The sequence below is a fragment of the Myxine glutinosa genome, unplaced genomic scaffold (genome assembly GCF_964187855.1).
Source record: "Myxine glutinosa unplaced genomic scaffold, kmMyxGlut1.1 SCAFFOLD_3150, whole genome shotgun sequence".
In the NCBI taxonomy this organism is placed as follows: domain Eukaryota; kingdom Metazoa; phylum Chordata; class Myxini; order Myxiniformes; family Myxinidae; genus Myxine; species Myxine glutinosa.
In genome coordinates, this window is record NW_027619243.1 from 17,501 (window position 1) to 37,500 (window position 20,000).

General features: G+C 49.6%; 1 protein-coding gene across 1 annotated transcript in view; it reads left to right on the forward strand.

Annotated features, from left to right (window-relative positions):
- Positions 1 to 20,000, forward strand: part of LOC137431708 (signal transducer and activator of transcription 3) — a 41,568-nt gene that overhangs the window by 10,680 nt on the left and 10,888 nt on the right. Inside the window, exons 4-11 of the mRNA XM_078769568.1 lie at positions 605 to 756; positions 1,161 to 1,319; positions 13,864 to 13,956; positions 14,112 to 14,171; positions 16,124 to 16,150; positions 16,297 to 16,390; positions 16,937 to 16,981; positions 17,267 to 17,350. Coding sequence (XP_078625694.1) covers positions 605 to 756; positions 1,161 to 1,319; positions 13,864 to 13,956; positions 14,112 to 14,171; positions 16,124 to 16,150; positions 16,297 to 16,390; positions 16,937 to 16,981; positions 17,267 to 17,350 — 714 coding nt within the window. The remainder of the gene's footprint in view (positions 1 to 604; positions 757 to 1,160; positions 1,320 to 13,863; positions 13,957 to 14,111; positions 14,172 to 16,123; positions 16,151 to 16,296; positions 16,391 to 16,936; positions 16,982 to 17,266; positions 17,351 to 20,000) is intronic.

A 20,000-nucleotide genomic window follows, 5' to 3' on the forward strand; every position in this document is an offset into this window, starting at 1 on the left:
CTGGCCAAGTCACGACATAGACTTTATAAATAAATGGTGCATGCTGCTTCCTTGCATTAAAGAGGATAGTGAACGGACCAATGACGCTGGGAAGGCAATGGAAAAGCACCCAGTAGAACCTTTGCCAATAAACTGTTTTGGTAGCATCAATGCTCTGTAAATGGTACACAGGTTTTTATATATTAGTTTGAATGGGCAAGAAACAAGTGGACACAGAACAGTTTGGTGGATGTTTGAATGGGATCTGGCAGAGAGGAAGCTTACAATTACAAGAAGAGGGTGCAGGGAGTTAACAAAATGCAGGGTAGAAAACATCATTGGTCGGCTTGGAAGCTGGCACGAGATTATGTTGGGTTGCCTCCTTGCTGGAAAAGTGAGATTTGACTGTCCGAGAGATGCAATTCCATAGGTAAAAAGAGAAGAAAAAAGAGAAACAACGGATTGGACGTCTTTCTTTTGCAAAAATAAATAAATAATAAACCGCACAAGAGACGATCGATGTTCTGTTGCTTCCATACATTGTACATTTAGTTGTTTTTAAACCTCAATGAAATGGACCTAGTTGCCAATGAATGGTGAAAACACCGAACTGACTCTTCTGCAGGACCTTCTCAAGAGCATGGAGGAGCTAATGGGAGACATTGAGACTCTGCAGAATTCTGTCCTTAACGAGGAACTGGAGGAGTGGAAGAGGAGACAACAGATAGCATGCATCGGTGGTCCTCCCAACACCTGCCTGGACCAACTGCAGACCTGGTTAGCTGATCATAAGCGAGGTGGAGAGTTTTTTTTCCCCCACCAACTTTTTAACTCACACATGGGACATTGCATCGGTGGCACAGCTGCTCCCCACGTAACTGATGCAATTGGCTATGTGCTGCATATGAAAAGAAAGGAAAGCAACTCAAATATAGAACGTTTTACTCCAGCTGGGCTGTTTTACAGTACAAGTTTCCTTTATTTTCTTCATACTCTCAGTTTTTCATGAATGTTTTGAAGAGCAGCTGTTTTGTCAGTGATACCGATGTTCTTTTGAATCTCCTATTCCCAAATAGATGTTATTCCTATTGTGTGGATTTGATTGTCTTCGGCTCCTGCCAAAGAAAATATAACTGCAAAATGTGTCATGCACTATTGTGGGACCTTGTGACCTTCTACAGGTGCACTACTTTGGCTGAGAGCTTGCTCCAGGTGAAGCAGCAGCTCAAGCGTCTCGATGAACTGCAGCTGAAGGTGTCTTACAATGGAGATCCCATCCCCAGCCAGAGACCTCGTATTGAGACACAGGCCACTCAACTCTTCTGCACACTTGTCAAGAGGTGAAATATATATCTAAAAATTTTATGTGTGTATAAAACCACCGTTTAGAGGCCATTTTTCCCCGCAAAGCGGGGGTTGGCCTTTTCGGGGACCGTGGTAGTTGTTGTTTTTTGGTCCCCTTTTTGAAGCAATGTTTTACGGCCGGATGCCCTTCCTGACGCCAACCCTTTTTGCCGCCTTCAACGACAAACAGGGAATTACCAGTGAACTGGTACTCAAGTAATATGTATGTATGTATGTATATATATATGTGTATGTGTATATATATATACAGTCACGTGAAAAAGTAAGTACACCCCATGTGAAGTTTTGACTTTTTCAACATATTTCAACATACAGCTATTTGATTTTCATTTCAACAATATTGATAGATAAAGGTGATATAATATAACAAATATCATGAAACATACATTTTGTAGTCCATTGTATAATTTAAATAAACATAAATGCAAATTTCGCATGTGGAAAAAGTAAGTACACCCTTGGCTCTAATAGGTGGTATTGCCCCCTTTGGCAGAAACAACCTCAAGTAGGTGTTTCTTATAACTGTCTACCAGTCTCTGACATCGACTGGGAGAAATTTTTGCCCACTCCTCCATGCAGAATTCTTTCAGCTGTGCGATGTTTGAGGGGTTTCTTGTATGCACAGCTCGTTTCAAATCCCCCCACAACATCTCAATGGGATTTAGATCTGGGCTTTGACTTGGCCATTCCAGAACCCTCCATTTCTTTCTTTTCAGCCATTCCTTGGTGGATTTACTGGTACTAGGACGTGCCCGTACGTGGTGTACCCGTAACCGTACCGTACCCGGTACCGTACCCGTACCGTACCCGTACCCGTGACGTGCCCGTAATGAATATGTACAAAATATAAATATGTATGTACTACAATCGATCGTACCTTACAACAATCAACACAGATTGCAACGTCAAATAAATGAATACGCTCTCAAATGTGCCGTCCAAGGCAGTGTCTGCTCGCCACGTTCAGCATCAGTTCAGCGTCACTATGACTATCCGTAAGTCCGGAAGTGACGTCCTCATTTGACTGTCCGGAAGGTCGCATATCGCAGGAAAGCGAAAGAATCGCAAATTAGTTTTAATTAGTTTTAAAACATCGTTTAACGCCAACATAGCGCCAACATAGTTTGCCGACGGGAAATAAATGAATACGCTCTCAAATGTGCCATCCGAGGCAGAGTCTGTTCGCCACGTTCGGCACACGTGATAGCTCGCTGCTCTCTGATTGGTTGAATCGTTTTTTGGACATAGCTCGGTAACTACTTCTGCGATTAATTTAAAACCTTGAAAAGGCACATCCTCGGGTCCCCAGCAATATACCTGGCAAGTTTCAATTAGATCGGACCCGTGGTTGTCGAGAAACAGCGGTCACAGACAAACACACACACACACACACAGACACACACACACACAGACACACACACATACACACAGAGATTGCTGGAATTATAGATAGATGTTTAGGGTCATTGTCATGTTGCAAGGTCCACCTTCGGTTGAGCTTCAACTTGCCGACAGATGGTCCCACATTATCCTCAAGCACCCTCTGATACAATGAAGAATTCATAGTGGATTCTATGATGGTGAGCTGCCCAGGCCCTGATGCAGCAAAGCTGCCCCAAACCATAATATTTCCACCACCATGCTTTACAGTTGGTATCAGGTTCTTGAAGTCAAATGTTGTCTTTGGTTTTCGCCAAACATGTCTTCTGGTACTGTGGCCAAATAGCTCTACCTTCGACTCATTTGTCCAGAGCACATTGTTCCAGAAGTGCTGGTCTTTGCCTTGGTGCTCATTGGCAAACTTTAGTCTTGCCCTGATGTTCTTTCTCGACAGCAAAGGTTTCCTCCTGGCACACCTCCCATGTAGATCAAATTTGTGCAGCCTCTTTCTAATGGTAGACTCGTGCACTTTGACATCAACAGTGGTAAGAGCTACCTGTAGGTCCCGTGATGACATTCTGTGGTTCTTAGAGACTTCTTTCAGCATCTTGCGGTCTGCTCTCGGGCTGAACTTGCTGGGGAGGCCTGGCCGAAACAAGTTGGCAGTTGTTTGAAATCTTCTCCACTTGTAGATGATCTTCCGGACAGTCGAATGATTGATTTAAAATTGTTTGGAGATCTTTTTAAATCCCTTCCCAGACTCGTAGGCATCTATAACTTTCTTTCTGAAGGCATCAGAGAGCTCTTTTGAGCTAGGCATGGTGATACCGCACACTTCAACAACAAAGAGCAAACTAAACGAAATGTCTGAGGTTTAAATAAGACAGGTTCCTCCAAGATCCTCTCTAATGATGTTCTAATCATTTGCACCTGAGCTGGTGCACCTGATTGTAATTTTAGGTATTTGAAGTAGTGATAAATGGCGGGGTGTACTTACTTTTTCCACATGCGAAATTTGCACTTATATTTATTTAAATTACACAATGGACTACAAAATGTCAATGTTTCATGATATTTGTTATATTATATTGTGGCGTACACGAAAGCCCACTGGCGTGGTGACATCATTCCGCGCACCAAGTGGGCGGCGGCCACGCCCGAGAGGTAGGCGTGGCCTCAGGATATACACCAGGCGCGCAGCCCGGAGCGCGCCAGTGCTACAGTGACCTCTTTGAATAAAGGACATCAAACTTACCGCGTTGTCCGCTTCCTCCTTGGTAGCAAGTCACGCGCGTAGCACCGCGTGCTAAATTGGTGACCTCCGACATTCGAGTCAGCCGTCGCTGACTACCCGAAACCGCCGCAACAATGGCGACCAACGCGGTCTCCATCAAGCTCCCCGAATTCTGGGAGTCACAACCCGAAGTTTGGTTCCTGCAGGCGGAAGCCCAGTTCCGACTTCGAGGCATCACGGTGGACGAGACCATGTACTGCCACGTGGTCGCCGCCCTCGGGCCCGGCACGGCCACCCGCGTCGAATCGGTCCGAAGGGATCCACCTGCCGACGGCAAGTACGAGGCGGTCAAGCGTCTCCTCCTCGCCACGTTCGGCCTTACGGTGGACGCACGGGCCGATCGCCTCTTGGACCTCCCCGAGATCGGGGACATGTGACCGTCGGTCCGTATGGACCATATGCTGGCGCTCATGGGCAGCGAAACCCCGAACGCTCTATTCCGGGCGTTGTTTCGACGCCAGCTGCCAGCACGAGTCCGCCTCGCTTTGGCTGGTTCCGTGTTAACGGAACCCCGTGCGCTCGCTGCCGAGGCCGACAAATACTACGCGGCTTTGGCCACGCAGGCGAGTCTTGGCGCGGTTGCTGCTCCCGAGGCTCCCGAGGCTTTCCCCGATGCACCGCACCTCGTGTCCGCCGCCATGCCCCGACCACCACCACCGCCGCCGCAAAGAAAACCATGGCCTCCGACGCCGCAGCTGCCCGCCTGGTGTTTCTTCCACGCCAAGTTCGGCCACGAGGCTCGGCAGTGTCGCCCGCCGTGCTCATTCGGCAGGTCGGGAAACGGGCGAGCCGGCGCTCGGTGGCAACGGTGAGCGTCGGCAATTCCAACAGCCTTCTGTACATAACGGACACCTTGTCCGGGCGCCATTACCTGTGCGATACGGGAGCGCAGGTGAGTGTCGTTCCTGCCCGTACGTCCGACAAGCACACCGCGGGCCGAGGTCCCGCGCTGCTTGCGGCCAATGGTACGTCTATACGCACGTACGGAAAACGCTGTCTCTCCCTGCGGTTCGGAGGTCAGGTTTTCCGTTGGTCGTTCGTTACGGCCGACGTGCCCATGGCACTGCTCGGCGCGGACTTCTTATGTGCTAATGGATTACTGGTCGATGTAAAGCGCAGAAGGCTTGTCCAGGCTGAGACGTTCAGCTCGCTCGCGTGTGTGCTGCCCGGCTCCTTGAGCAGCTCACAGAGCGGCTCGCCGAGTGGCTTGCTGAGCGGTTCCGTTCCAGCCAGGTTCATCTGTACGCTTCCGGCAGCGGACGAATTCGCCCGCCTCCTCGCGGGTTTTCCGGCTCTCACGCGGCCGACCTTCTCGGCGGGGACTATCAAGCACGGGGTGGAACACCACATCCCCACCGCCGGGCCACCGGTCGACGCCCGGGCACGCCGCCTCGAGCCGACGAAGCTCGCGGTAGCGAAAGCGGAGTTCGCTACGCTGGAGCGGCTCGGCATCGTGCGGCGCTCTGAGAGCGCGTGGGCGTCCCCGCTCCACATCGTGCCCAAGCCCGGTGGGGGATGGCGACCGTGCGGGGACTACCGGCGCCTCAAAGACGCCACCACCCCCGACCGCTACCCCGTCCCCCACATTCAGGACTTTTCCGCCCGCTTGGCGAATATGTCCTTCTTTTCAAAGGTGGACCTCGTACGCGGCTACCATCAGGTCCCTGTCAGGCCGGAGGACATCCCGAAGACGGCTGTCATCACGCCATTCGGGCTTTTCGAATTCCTTCGGATGCCCTTCGGTTTGAAAAATGCGGCTCAGGCGTTCCAGCGCCTCATGGACAGCGTCTTGCGCGGCTTGGATTTTTTGTACGTCTACCTGGACGACATCCTCGTCGCCAGCGCGTCCCGCGAAGAGCACCTACACCATCTCCGCACGCTCTTCGAACGTCTGGGCCAGCACGGCCTGATCGTGAACCCCGCCAAGTGCCGGTTCGGTGTCGCTGAAATCGACTTTTTGGGGCACCGCGTCACCAGGCACGGGATCGGTCCCCCTACCGGCCAAGGTGGAGGCGGTGAAGGGGTTTCCGCGCCCCCGCACGATCAAGGGGCTCCAGGAGTTCCTGGGCATGGTAAACTTTTACCATCGGTTCCTGCCCCGCATCGCCCAGCTCCTGCGCCCCTTACACGAGGCCCTTCGAGGGAAGCCGGGCAAAGGTGACGTTACCTGGACCGAGCAGATGGACGCGGCGTTCTCGGGCGCGAAGCTCGCCTTGGCCAACGCCACCATGCTCGCGCACCCGGCGCTCGATGCACCGATCGCCCTCACCTCCGACGCCTCGGACTACGCGGTGGGCACGGTGTACGAGCAATGGGTGCATGGAGCTTGGCAACCGCTGGCGTTCTTCAGCCGGCAGCTTCGCCCGCCCGAACGCCGTTACAGCACCTTCGACCGCGAGTTGCTTGGGCTTCACCTGGCGGTCAGGCACTTCCGCCATCTGCTCGAGGGCCGTGCGTTCATGGCCTTCGTCGACCACAAGCCGCTGGTTTTCGCGATGGGCAAGGTCGCCGAGCCGTGGTCGGCCCGGCAACAGCGTCACCTCGCGGCCGTGTCCGAGTACACGACGAACATCCGGCACGTCGCGGGAAAGGACAACCCGGTGGCCGATTGCCTTTCCCGGGCCGTCGCCCACGCAGTTCACCTTGACATCGACTATGCCCGGATGGCAGCGGACCAGGCCGCCGACCCCGGGGTCCAGGCCCTGCGGACCGCCGTCACGGGCCTCCGCGTCACCGAGGTGCCCTTCGACGGCGCGGGCACGGCCCTCGTTTGCGACGTCTCCCTCGGGCGGCCTCGCCCCATCGTGCCCGCAGGCTGGCAGCGCCAGGTTTTTGACGCCATCCACGGCCTGTCCCACCCGGGCACGAGGGCCTCCCAGCTGTTGGTCGCCGACAAGTTTGTCTGGCATGGCCTCCGGAAGGCCGTCCGTGGCTGGGCCAGGATGTGCCTCGCGTGCCAGCGCGCAAAGGTGCACCGACACACCCAGGCCCCCTTGGTCCCGTTTACGGTGCCGGAACGTCGGTTCGACCACGTTCACGTGGACCTGGTGGGACCTCTGCCCCCCTCGCGGGGTTTCACCCATGTCCTCACCATGGTGGACCGCACCACCCGGTGGCCGGAGGCCGTGCCTTTGGCGGCGACGACGGCGGCAGACGTCGCGCAGGCGTTCATCGCCACCTGGGTCGCCCGGTTCGGCGCCCCCTCGGACATCTCGTCCGACCGCGGCCCCCAGTTCACCTCGGAGCTCTGGGCCGCGGTCGCGCGGGGGCTCGGCGTCCAGCTGCACCGAACCACGGCCTACCACCCCCAGGCCAACGACCTGTGCGAGCGATTCCACCGCTCGTTGAAGGCCGCGCTCCGGGCCACCCTCCGCGACGGCGGCTGGGTCGGCAGGCTCCCCTGGGTCCTGCTGGGCCTCCGGACGGCGCCCAAGGATGACCTGCGCGCATCCGCGGCGGAGCTGGTCTTTGGACAACCGCTGCGGGTGCCGGGCGAGTTCCTCCCCGACCCCACGGCACCTTGGTCCGCGGCGCAGGAGCGTTCTGCGCTGCAGGAGACTGCCCGGAGGTTCGCCCCGGTGCCGACGGCGCACCACGGGCACCCTCCTACACACGTCGCCCCGGAGCTTCGCACCACGGAGTACGTCTTCGTCCGGCACGACGCCCACTGGACACCACTGCGGCCCCCGTACGACGGGCCTTTCCGCGTGCTGGAGACCGGGGTGAAACATTTCACCCTGGACATCGGCGGCACTCCTGACCGGGTCTCCATAGACCGCCTCAAGCCGGCCCACCTCGACGTGGACCACCCACCGCCGGTGGCTCGGCCCCCGCGTCGGGGCCGCCCCTCTGCGGGCGGACCCCCGGCACCGCCCAGCACCGCAGGCACGCCGCCCCCCGGTCTGGCACCCATCCCGGGTACAGCCGGGGGCATCCCACCTGGCATCCCTGCACCCTGGACGCTGCCGGTCGCCAGAGGGCGCTTCGGCCGGGTCATCCGTTTGCCCCGCAAACTGGCCCTCCAGGTTCGCGGGAATTCTGGGGGGGCGCCTGTGGCGTACACGAAAGCCCACTGGCGTGGTGACATCATTCCGCGCACCAAGTGGGCGGCGGCCACGCCCCAGGGGTAGGCGTGGCCTCAGGATATACACCGGGCGCGCAGCCCGGAGCGCGCCAGTACTGCAGTGACCTCTTTGAATAAAGGACATCAAACTTACCGCGTTGTCCGCTTCCTCCTTGGTAGCAAGTCACGCGCGTAGCACCGCATGCTAAAATATCACCTTTATCTATCAATATTGTTGAAATGAAGATCAAATAGCTGTATGTTGAAATATGTTGAAAAAGTCAAAACTTTACATGGGGTGTACTTACTTTTTCACGTGACTGTATATATATATATATATATATATATATATATATATAAATAAGTTGAATTGCATTTTTGATACAAATGGTGAATGTGATCGTGTTTTGAATGGCAACTGATATGAGATAAAAGAGGACTATTGTGTTCACTTTTATCTCATATCAGTTGCCATTTTTAAAACGATTCCTTAAAGGGGCATTGCGGAGTAAGTAAATAACCGAACATGATAAATAATAGCAACGTAGAACATATGGTGGAAGAGATTAAAATAGAATAGAACTTCTCTGATGGAAATCAGCTCCTTCATATGAATGAATGAATGAATGAATGATCGTTTTAAGGCCATTTTCCCTGCTAGAGCGGGGGTTAGCCTTGCGGGCCCCATGACAATCATGGTTCCCTGTTTGAGGCAATGTTTTTTTTTTATGGCCGGATGCCCTTCCTGATGCCAACCCTTGGTCGCCTCTTAGGATGCGCAGGGATACGGTGTACCTATTCTAAACCAGGGTACACACCGGGATCATTCATCCCAGCAAGCTGGTACTCAATTTGCCGACCTCGGAAGGATGACAGGCTGAGTCAACCCCCCTGGCGTTAATTCAGCGATCGACCGGGATTCGAACTCAGGATCCTCGAATCCCAAGCCGGCACCCTAACCGCTAAGCCAACACCAGGCCAACCTTCATAAGTGAGATGAAAATTGTCGCCTTATTTGTGTTGGAGTATGACAGGAGACAGAAGGGTAACTTTAAAAGGAATGTATATGAATCCCCAAAGGTAACTAACGCCAAATGTCTCCCTCAGTCACAGCAATATTAATTAAATGTACCACTTACTGACTTTCCCAAAAATCCCCAAATTAAATCGGTACAAACGTCACAGACAACAATGCAACTATAAGGTGTGTACCCCGGTTTAGAATAGGTACACCATATCCCTGCGCATCGTAAGAGCGTGACCAACGGTTGGCGTCAGGAAGGGCATCCGGCCATAAAAACTTTGCCTCAAACAGGGAACCATGATTGTCATGGGGCCCGCAAGGCTGACCCCTGCTCTAGCGGGGAAAAATGGCCTTAAAACGATCATTCATTCATTTTCATTCAAGTTAACTCATGACTCTCGATGTGACAACCTATCTCCAGCAAGCAATTTGTACAGTAAACCACAGCGAGTTATACATGGGTGAATGGTCGGCGGTGAGCACGGTTGAAAGGATCTTGTGCAGCGGCTGCGCTCAGGATGAAGCCGAATGGACAGTCACATTTAACATTTCCCCGGTGTTTACCCCGGTTTAGAATAGGTACACCGTATCCCTGCGTGTCGTAGGGGGCGACTAAAAGGGTTGGCGTCAGTAAGGGCATCCGGCCAGAAAAACATTGCCTCAAAAAGAGAACCATGACAATTACAACTGCATATGGGCAGGGTACAGCCCGAAGTACCCCGTGGGGGACCCCACTCCCTCTCGTCAAAACTCAAGGTGGGGCACCCGATCGAAGCAAGGGTGGAAATCACTCCATTTATGACGACGAAACGTCTGATGCCCGAAGTGGAGATCGGTTTCTGAGGTTTGGGACATGGAATGTAGGGACAATGACAGGGAGATCAGTAGAAGTGGTGGAAGTATTGGTCAGAAGAAGAGTGGACATATGTTGTGTGCAAGAGACGAGATTGAAGGGAAGTGGTGTGAGAATGGTGAAGGGTTGGCAGGGACAGAAATACAAGTTTGTGTGGCAAGGGTGCCCGGAGGGCGTGAATGGTGTTGGTGTCCTGTTTTCTGAGGAGTTTGTAGACAGTGTGGTGAGTGTGCCTAGAGTGAGTGATCGGTCGATGATGGTGAAAATGATGATTGGAAAGCTCTTGGTGAACGTCATCTCGGGATATGCTCCCCAGGTTGGTCGGAGCGATGAGGAGAAGGACAAGTTCTGGTGTGCAATAGAGAAGCTGATGGAAAATGTGAAAGATGAGGAAGTTGTTGTGGTAGGAGGAGACCTAAATGGACATGTCGGAAGGAGTATGGACGGTTTTGAGGGAGTTCATGGGGGTTACGGATATGGTGTGAGAAATGGAGAAGGTGAAAGGATTTTGGAGTTTGCTGATGGAGCTGATTTGTTGATTTGTAATACTCAATTCCAGAAAGAGGATAATAAGCTTGTTACATACACGTCAGGTGGGTCGACGACAACCGTTGACTACCTGATGGTGCGTAGGCGAGATAGGGGGCACCTCCGGGACACAAAGGTGATCCCGGGGGAGGAGGCTGTTTTACAGCACCACTTGGTTGTCTGCGACATAAAGGTGAAAGGTGCGAGGAGAGCTCGGCGGGTGAAGTACGAAGCGAGAATGAAGGTGTGGAGGTTGAAAGAGGTGACCTTAAGGGAGGCATTAAAAGTGAGGTTGAGTAGGGTCGAGGATGATGTGGTTGAGCTTGAAAGTGGTTGGATGTCAATGAAAGATAGTCTGTTGGGAGCCGTTGGTGAGGTATGTGGATGGACAAAAGGACCACCGAGGCACTCGGAAACATTGTGGTGGGATGATGAAGTTGGAAAGAGGATTGATGAGAAGAGGAAGAAGTTCAAGGAGTGGCAGAAGGCAAAGGGTACGGGGGCAGAAAATGCAGAGCATGAAAGTTATAAGGCAGCCAAGAAGGCTGCAAAGAAAGAGGTAGTAGCAAAGGCGCAGGAGGCATGTAGGAAAATGTTCGGAGAACGCTTGGATTCAGAAGAGGGTCAGAGATCGGTATTCAGGATTGCAAAGCTGATAGCGAAAGAGAGGTGTGATGTGATGGGGGTGAGTTGCTTGAAGGATGAAGTGGGACAAATCGTTGTGGACCCAGATGGCATTAAAGGAAGATGGAAGAGATATATGGAAATGCTGTTGAATGCAGAGAATGAATGGGATAGCAACATAGAGAGTAACCCAGTTTTAGGACCGGCAGAGAAGATAACTGAGAAGGAAGTTGAGGAAGCGATAAAAGCAATGAAGAGTAGAAAAGCAGGAGGGCCGACGGGAGTTGTGGGAGATATGTTGAAGGCAGCATGAATTTGGGGTGTGAAGAGAATGACAGAGACCTGTAATCTGGCAGTGAAAGAAGGCCACATTCCAGTGGATTGGGAACTGAGTACCCTCGTCCCTCTATACAAGGGAAAGGTGACCCTCTGGACTGTGGCTCGTATTGAGTGATAAAGTTATTGGAGCATGGAATGAAGGTATTGGAAAGGGTGTTGGAGAGGAGGATAAGGAAGAAAGTGAAGATCGACGAAATGCAGTTTGGATTTATGCCAGGAAGAGGAACGACAGACGTGCTTTTTATTGTGAGGCAGTTGCAGGAGAAGTACATGGAGAAGAGGAAGAAGTTGTTTCTTGGGTTTGTTGATCTGGAGAAAGCATTCGATAGGGTTCCACGCGAAGTAGTGACATGGGCATTGAGGAAGTTAGGAGTGGAGGAATGGTTGATCACAGTAGTGATGGCAATGTACAAAAGAGCGTGCACAGCTGTAAGGACAAAGGAAGGGAACTGTGGTGAGTTTGAGGTGAAGGTGGGAGTGCATCAGGGGTCGGTACTAAGGCCACTACTATTTGTAGCTGTGATAGATGTGCTGGCTCAGAACGTAAAGGAGTGTTTACCATGGGAGTTGTTGTATGCAGATGATCTGGTGTTGATTGCGGAAAGTATGGATGGACTGAAGGAAAAGATCAACAAGTGGAAGGAATGTGTGGAGACAAAAGGTCTGAAGGTGAATATCCGAATGACGAAGGTGATGGCAAGTGGTAAAGCATGTGGTGAGGTGGAAAGAACTGGGAAGTAGCCATGTGCTGTGTGCAGGAAGGGTGTCTGAATGAACTCCATTCAATGTACAATGTGCGCTGAGTGGGTTCATCAAAAATGTAGTGGTCTGAGAGGGTCATTAACCAGTGTGGCCGCTACATTCAAATGTAAGGTGTGCACAGAGGGAGCTGCAGGTGGAGGAAATGTTGAGTTGGATCTTGGAGACGGCGTGAAGCTGGAAGGTGTGAAAACATTTTGCTACCTCGGAGACGTGCTGAATGGAGAAGGTGGATCAGACTCTGCAACGGTTGCTCGAGTGAGATGTGCATGGAAGAAGTTTCGGAAACTGAGTGGCCTGCTGATGAGGAGGGGAGTGTCATTGAAGCTGAAGGGAACGGTGTATGCTGCATGTGTGAGAAGTGTTATGATTTATGGGAGCGGGACATGGATAATGAACGTAGAGCAGCAACGAAGGCTGGAAAGGGTGGAAATGCGAATGGTTCGGTGGATGTGCGGAGTATCGTTTAGAGAGAGGAAGACAAATGATGAATTGCGAAAGATGATGGGAATAGAGCCTGTGATTGATGCTGTGAAGAGAAACAGGTTGAGATGGTTTGGTCATGTGTTGAGGAAGGATGAAAGTGACTGGTTGAGAAAAGTGATGGAAATGAATGTAGAAAGAAGTAGAGGACGTGGAAGACCGAGAAAGACTTGGCTAAAGATGGTGGAAGAAGAAATGCAGGCAAGGGGGTTAACAAGGGGAGATGCAGAAAATAGGGCAAAATGGAGAAGATCGTCATGGGGACCGCAAGGCGAACCCCCGCTCTAGCAGGCAAAATGGCTTTAAAATGCATGTTGTGTTGTGGTATTTAACAAGTTCTCAGAAGGTGAAATCCTTGCATCACCAAAGCATGGAGAAGAAACCAAGTCCACAGGTAAAGCTGTATCAGAAATGAAGATGGGAACGTCAAGCTTTAAAGGACAACGTGTTATTTGAAGGAGAGGAGAGGTTGGAGGGGCAAATAAGCTCCAAGAGTACACACCAGTCAACCCGCTGGGTGAATTCTCAAAAATGGCACATAAAGCACCCAAAATCGTGCCAACGAGGCTCTACAAGCTTTGAAATAATTTTGAAATTGTTCCACAGGTCGACCCATAGACTCGGCTTTATCACGGGAGATTCCAGTAATATTAAAGGCCTTGGTTTCCACTGAGGCAGGAGAGCTAGCCCAGAGGGGAGAGGAATACCCCAGCAAGCTGTAGATGAAGGCCTTGTGGGTGAATACGAATTCAGGTGTGCCAAGGAAGGACTTTGTGCGATGGAGGATTCCCAGTTTGCGGCTGATATTTGAGGCCACCTTTTTAATCTGTTCAGCCCATGATAGGTCATGGTTTATGGTGAGTCTTACAAGTTCAAGAGACTGAACCTCTTCCAGTGGATGATCATCTTTATAGATAAGTTGGTTCATTTGATGATACTTCCGGAGTGACAGCGTGAGAGCGAGATTAAATTGCCAGGCTTGAATGACATCTTCCATTTGTCAGACTGGCAACTAATCACTTCCAGATCAGCAGAGAGTGGGTGAAGATTGGTCTTATTTTTAAGCTGTATGCAGTTTGGTTCTGTTTTGAGGAAGGTATTGTAGGGGTGAGCCTCTGAGTTTGGCATGATTCTTAAGATTTCTGTTTTCTGCCTCACCATCCTCCATGTAGCTCTTTTGTCGTGGAGCGACAACCCTGCATGCCCACACACCCTCAGCGCCCCCTTGTGCTCAAAACGGGAGTACAGTTTACGGTGAAACTTAGGTAAGTCCTTGAGCCGATACCTCACCGGCCGAGTATAAAATTGCGTGCGAACGATTAATTGAATCCCACAACCTATTGTTGATTTTTTTCAGAACGCAAGATCAACCAAATGCTTCTTCTTTTTTTTTTCTTTTTTTTTTTTTGTCTTCTTCTAGGCTTTTAGTGAAGCTCATGGAGCTCAATTACCAGCTCAAAGTGAAAGCCACCATTGACAGGTCAGTAGGTGAACTACACATACAAGATACATTTACTACATTTACATTTCAATCAACGATAGAACAGTTTATAGTTGAAAGAACCCACAATCACTGAAATTGTGGAAACTGCAGAACACAAAGTTGCAACCAACTCGAGGTTTTATGAGCTTCTGTCACAAGGCTGGCCCTTTATCATCTCAAGCTATCCATGTATAAAGATTTTGAGACACCTGCTCTGATTTATAGACATTTAATATCAGTTGTGGCGTTAATTTGTCCCATAATGCAAACTTGTCTAATGTCCTCATATACCTTTTTAGAAAACCTACCACTCACTCGCTCACTCAATCATGTACCTGGGAGTGTGTCACTCACTGACAGTACGTCAGTTTGACCGAAGCCGTTTCTTGGCTCGGGTTACAATTAGGGACCGTCACCACTCCAACGCATTATACTTGATTGGGTGGGCAGGAAATTGAAACTTAGCCAGGGTGCCGGAGATAGCTTGCCTTCTCTTCTCTTTGTGAAGGACACTGTGAGATCTTTAATTTAGCCTCCACCAACAAATGCTAGCAGATGGGATGTTTAACGTCCATCCGAGGGACAGCCACATTCAAGTGTAAGGTGTGCACAGAGGGAGCTGCAGATAGAGGAAATGTTGAGTTGGATCTTGGAGACGGCATGAAGCTGGAAGGTGTGAAAACATTTTGCTACCTTGGAGACATGCTGAATGGAGAAGGTGGATCAGACTCGGCAACAGTTGCTGGAGTGAGATGTGCATGGAAGAAGTTTCGGGAACTGAGTGGCGTGCTGATGAGGAGGGGAGTGTTGAGGCTGAAGGGAAAGGTGTATGCTGCATGTGTGAGAAGTGTTGTGATTTATGGGAGCGAGACATGGGTAATGAACGTAGAGCAGCAACGAAGGCTAGAAAGGGTGGAAATGCGAATGGTTCAGTGGATGTGCGGAGTATCGTTGAGAGAGAGGAAGACAAATGATGAATTGCGAAAGATGATGGGAATAGAGCCTGTGATTGATGCTGTGAAGAGAAACAGGTTGAGATGGTTTGGTCATGTGTTGAGGAAGGATGAAAGTGACCGGTTGATAAGAGTGATGGAAATGAATGTGGAAGGAAGTAGAGGACGGGGAAGACCGAGAAAGACTTGGCTAAAGGTGGTGGAAGAAGAAATGTGGGCAAGGGGGTTAACAAGGGGAGATGCAGAAAATAGGGCAAAATGGAGAAAATTATCATGGGGCCCGCAAGGCTAACCCCTGCTCTGGGAGGGAAAATGGCCTTAAAATGCCTGTTGTTGTTGTTGTTGTCGAGGGACAGCAGAATCGCCCTCCATGTGAAACACCAGAAAGACAGTTTATAGCTGGGTCGAGATTCAAACCCAGGACAGACAGCTCAGAGGCGAGTGTACATATCTCTAGGCCATCCTGCCAGCCCTCGATTACTCAAAAGACAGCCAAAAATGTATCAACATTATTCAAAACAAGATAAACAGGCCTACCTGTTGGGTCTTCATCTTGAGGGAGTTTTATGAGATACAAAAGCAATTTTCACCATAAGATAGCCATTAAATTCCATCCTTCCAGTAAAAGTGTTTCCTGTCTATTCTGGAGCCTCCAGACTGCTTAGTATGGTTACATGTAGAAAGCATAGCTCAGACGTAGCATACTCACCTTGAAGCTGTTTAGTCTGGGTTAAATTCACAACTATAAAACAAAACGAGTACAATGTTTTGTGTTGTCCTCACTGTAATTCAGCTCCCCCTTTGATTAGATGTTATGATCCATGTTGAATGTAATAAAAGGTGTGTGTGTGTGTGTGTGTGTGTGTGTGTGTGTGTGTGTGTGTGTGTGTGTGTGTGTGTGTGCGTGTGAGAGTGCGTGTGAGTGTGATGTTCAACTTGAACATTCAACTTTTGATGTTTTTTTTTTGTTGTTTTGTTTTTACCATTCCCTTTTAGGGATGTGGACAAACTCCCCGTAAGAGGGTGAGCATTACTTTGAGTTTATTCCTATCTCGTGATGTTTCTTTTGTTGCTGAAAAGGAAGTACAAACATCTGAATACTGCAACAAATTTACAAACGTTACATTGTCGTGCCTCGAAGATATAAGGAGCTATCTCTCTCCAAACAGATGCCGACGTTTCAACATTCTCGGCACAAACACCAAAGTAATGAACATGGAAGAGTCGAACAATGGCAGCCTGTCTGTCGAGTTCCGGCACCTGGTCAGTGAATGCAAGACCTTTCAACCAAACTTTTTATCTTGATAGTTTGTTTAAAGTTCACTTCGGAATTGTAAAATATTTAGACGATTCTGCAATAAGCATGTGTTACGAGGCCTTTTGCCTGGTGTCATCTCGCTGCTTAAGTCAGAAAATAATTGTCTCTATCTGTCCCAGGTGCGGTTGATAAATTCCGAATTGCCTTACCTGTCAAGTGGAGTTTCCCATGTTTGAGTGCAATTTAATAATGGCTCAGGTTAGACACATTGTAAATGTCTATCTTTTTTCAAATACGAAATCCCAGTATTTTTTGGAAAGATTAGTGTACTGTACTTGCAAGACCACAAAAGTGAAGTGGCAGTCTTTGATATACATCCCTGTTATACCTGCCAAATTCGGAGTAAATGGCTCTGCGTGAGATTACACCATCTCACGGTCACTCAAGTACCATTTGTTGGTTTTCTATAACCCTGTATTGATCCTCCTTCCATTTTTTTCCCTCTCCATTTGCTTCCATCCGTTTTCTCCCTCCTAACGTATCTCCCACAGCAACTGAAAGAACAGAAATGCTCAGCTGGAGGTAGAACAAACGAGGTAATAAATGAAGCCTCCAGGTGTGGCTGCACATTTGCTCCTTGGAGTTGCTGGTTAAAAACTTCAGCTCCTTTGTGTAGACATTTAATACAAATAACTGGTGACAAGGAAGCCTAAATCATTTGAATCTCAAATGTTGGATCCCCAATGACACGTGCTATTTTCTTGCGCTACTATGCATGATAATAGGTGACGTAGAAAACATTAGGGCATCATGTTTAACTGCTCAATTAACAACATGGAGTTATGCAATGATGTCAGGTACGATATGCATTACCTTTTCAGGGTCCCCTGATTGTTACGGAGGAGCTGCACGCTTTTACTTTTGAAACACAGATGGTCCACCAGAACCTGAAGTTTGACCTGGAGGTAAGATTTGGATGGGTTCATCACTTCTAACAGTTTGCCAAAATCCAACAATCATGCTTTGTACCTTTGTACTCTGAGTGAAGTTTATTTTACATGTATTAACCAAACCTCATTCAAATAAAAACTTTATCATGATATATATATATACATACAGACTTGGCATTTAATATGGAATATATTTTTTTTCTTGACTTGGGTTTACTTTCTGAACTCGGTATATCAATCTGGTGAGTTTCTTTTACGCTTCGGTGATTTCTTTGTTAAAAGAACCATGTCACTGATTGTCTGTCGCAGCAAGAAGTCAATAACAGGATTATATCACAGGTGGCGTGACAAAATATACGGACAGGTACATTTGACGATTGGCTTCACAATCGGGTATATAAGGGTTGTTGCATTCTGTATTAGTGGAAAACAACTGCTGCACGTCTACAAAAGTTATTGCCGCTTCCCCTGGAGATGGTCCGTCAACTCGACAATGCTGTTTGTCATTTAGTGGTGGCTTTACGAAATTCCGGCATGAAACAGCGTGCTATTGCTCGGCAGTATGGCATCACTCAAGGTCAGGTGTAAAAGATCCTGAAACGAAATGCTCAGAGGGGTGTCCCTACTCCAATACCGAGGTCAGGACGTCCCCGCAGAACCACAACGAGGGATGATCGCCAGCTGCACCGGTTAGTCCGCAATAGCCGTACCAAGTCAGCTAATCGGCTTAGGGCTCAGTGGCAGCAACTGACAAATGTGCCTGTATTCAGAAGGCGAGTCAACCAACGACTGGTTCAAGCAGGCTATCGTGCCAGGCGTCCCCTGAGAAAGCCACGTCTGACCAGACAACACCGCCAGCGCCGATTGCAGTGGGGGCAGAGAGCACCGTCAATGGCAGCCAGGACACTGGAATCACGTGATCTTCAGTGACAAGTCTAGATTTCTGGTCTGTCGTCAAAATGGCCGCGTCCGAGTGCGCAGACAAGTGCATGAAGCCTACAACGAAGATTGTATAGTGCCAAGAGTCCAAGCTGGAGGTGGTGGGGTGACCGTTTGGGCTGCTTTTCATGCAGGGGGCAAAACTGACCTGGTTGTTCTGAATGGAAACCTGAACCAGTTCAAGCACAGGGCTATTCTGGAAGAAGCATTGCTTCCATTTGTTCATGCAGCCTTTCGAGGAAACTTTGTCTTCCAAGATGACAATGCACGGCCTCATCATGCTCGCATGATCCAACACTTTCTTGCTGACCATGGTGTAGAGCCTGCCATGGCCTGCCATGTCCCCGGATATGAATCCGATAGAGAACTTGTGGGCAGAATTAACGCGTCAAATCGACAACTTGGACCAGCAGCCTGCCTCTGTGCGTGAATTGCAGCAGGCTATTGTCACTGCATGGCAAGCGATTCCTGTCCAAACCTTGGCAAATCTCGTGAACAGCATGCCTCGACGTGTACGTGCTCTCCTGAATGCTCGTGGGGGTTACACGAAATACTGAACTGTAATTTTACTGTCCGTAATCCCAGTCATAATTTAGCTTTTGTTTAAAAAAAATTTGGGCTAATGTGCAAAATCAAGAGATACTTCTGGAAAACGCACAGAAGTTTAACACAGTACTGTCCGTGAATTGAGTTCGATATCAGTTTACATCACTTTCAAGAATCAATTTATTTGCTTCGAAATGTCAAATGTGGTTTTTGTTTCTTTTAAAGGTCACATAAACAAAATCTAGAATAATTTCAACATAATTCCAATGAACTTTTGGTTCTAAGACATCTTGAAAAGTAAGTTCATCCCCACAAAAAAATAATCCATATTAAATGCCAAGTCTGTATATGTGTGTGTGTATATATATATATATATATATATATATATCTATATATATAAAGTAGAGTTGGCCTCTGTGTCTGTATCCTGATCTATCTACGATCTCTAAGATCTCGAGAACCCGTGGACGGATTTGCGAGCGGAAAGTACTGTTCGACTCGGGATGGTCCCAGGAATGTCACGGAGACATAAACATTTAAAAAATTTCGGGTTTTAAAATTAGCGTATTATTAGCACTAGCAGAAGAGAGAGGGATTCGAAGGGAGGGAGCGCAGCGCTTCTAGCGCTTCTGACTACAGCACACCTTAAAATTAAAAAAACTTCGGGTTTTAAAATTAGTGTGTTACGCGTAATTAGCGCTAGCAGAAGAGGGAGGGAATCTAAGGGAGGGAGCGCAGTGCTCCCTCCAGCGCTTCTGTTAGCGTAATTAGCGTATTTCGGAACGTTAATTTTTCAACTTCATTATTCGGAATCAGTACGTCCGAGAGAACCTTCGTAACGTTAATTTTTCAACTTCATCCGATTGACATGGGACCAACGGCATGTGACAAAGAGTGAAACATACAGGCTACATTTATTTGACGACAATGAGTTCCGACTTCCGACCTCGGTGGGATGACAGGCTGAGTCAACCCCCCTGGTGTGAAGGGGGAGGAGGAGGGGAGGGGGAAGAGAAGGGGAGGGGAACGAGGGGGAAGGGGATGGGAGGGGGGGAGGGGGAGGGGGAAGGGGGGAAGGGGGAGGGGAGGAAGGGGGAGGGAGGGGAGGGGGGGGAGGGGAACGGGGGGGGGGGGAGGGGGAGGGGAGGGGCCCTTCTTCCCCTGGGCACCCCCGCACCCT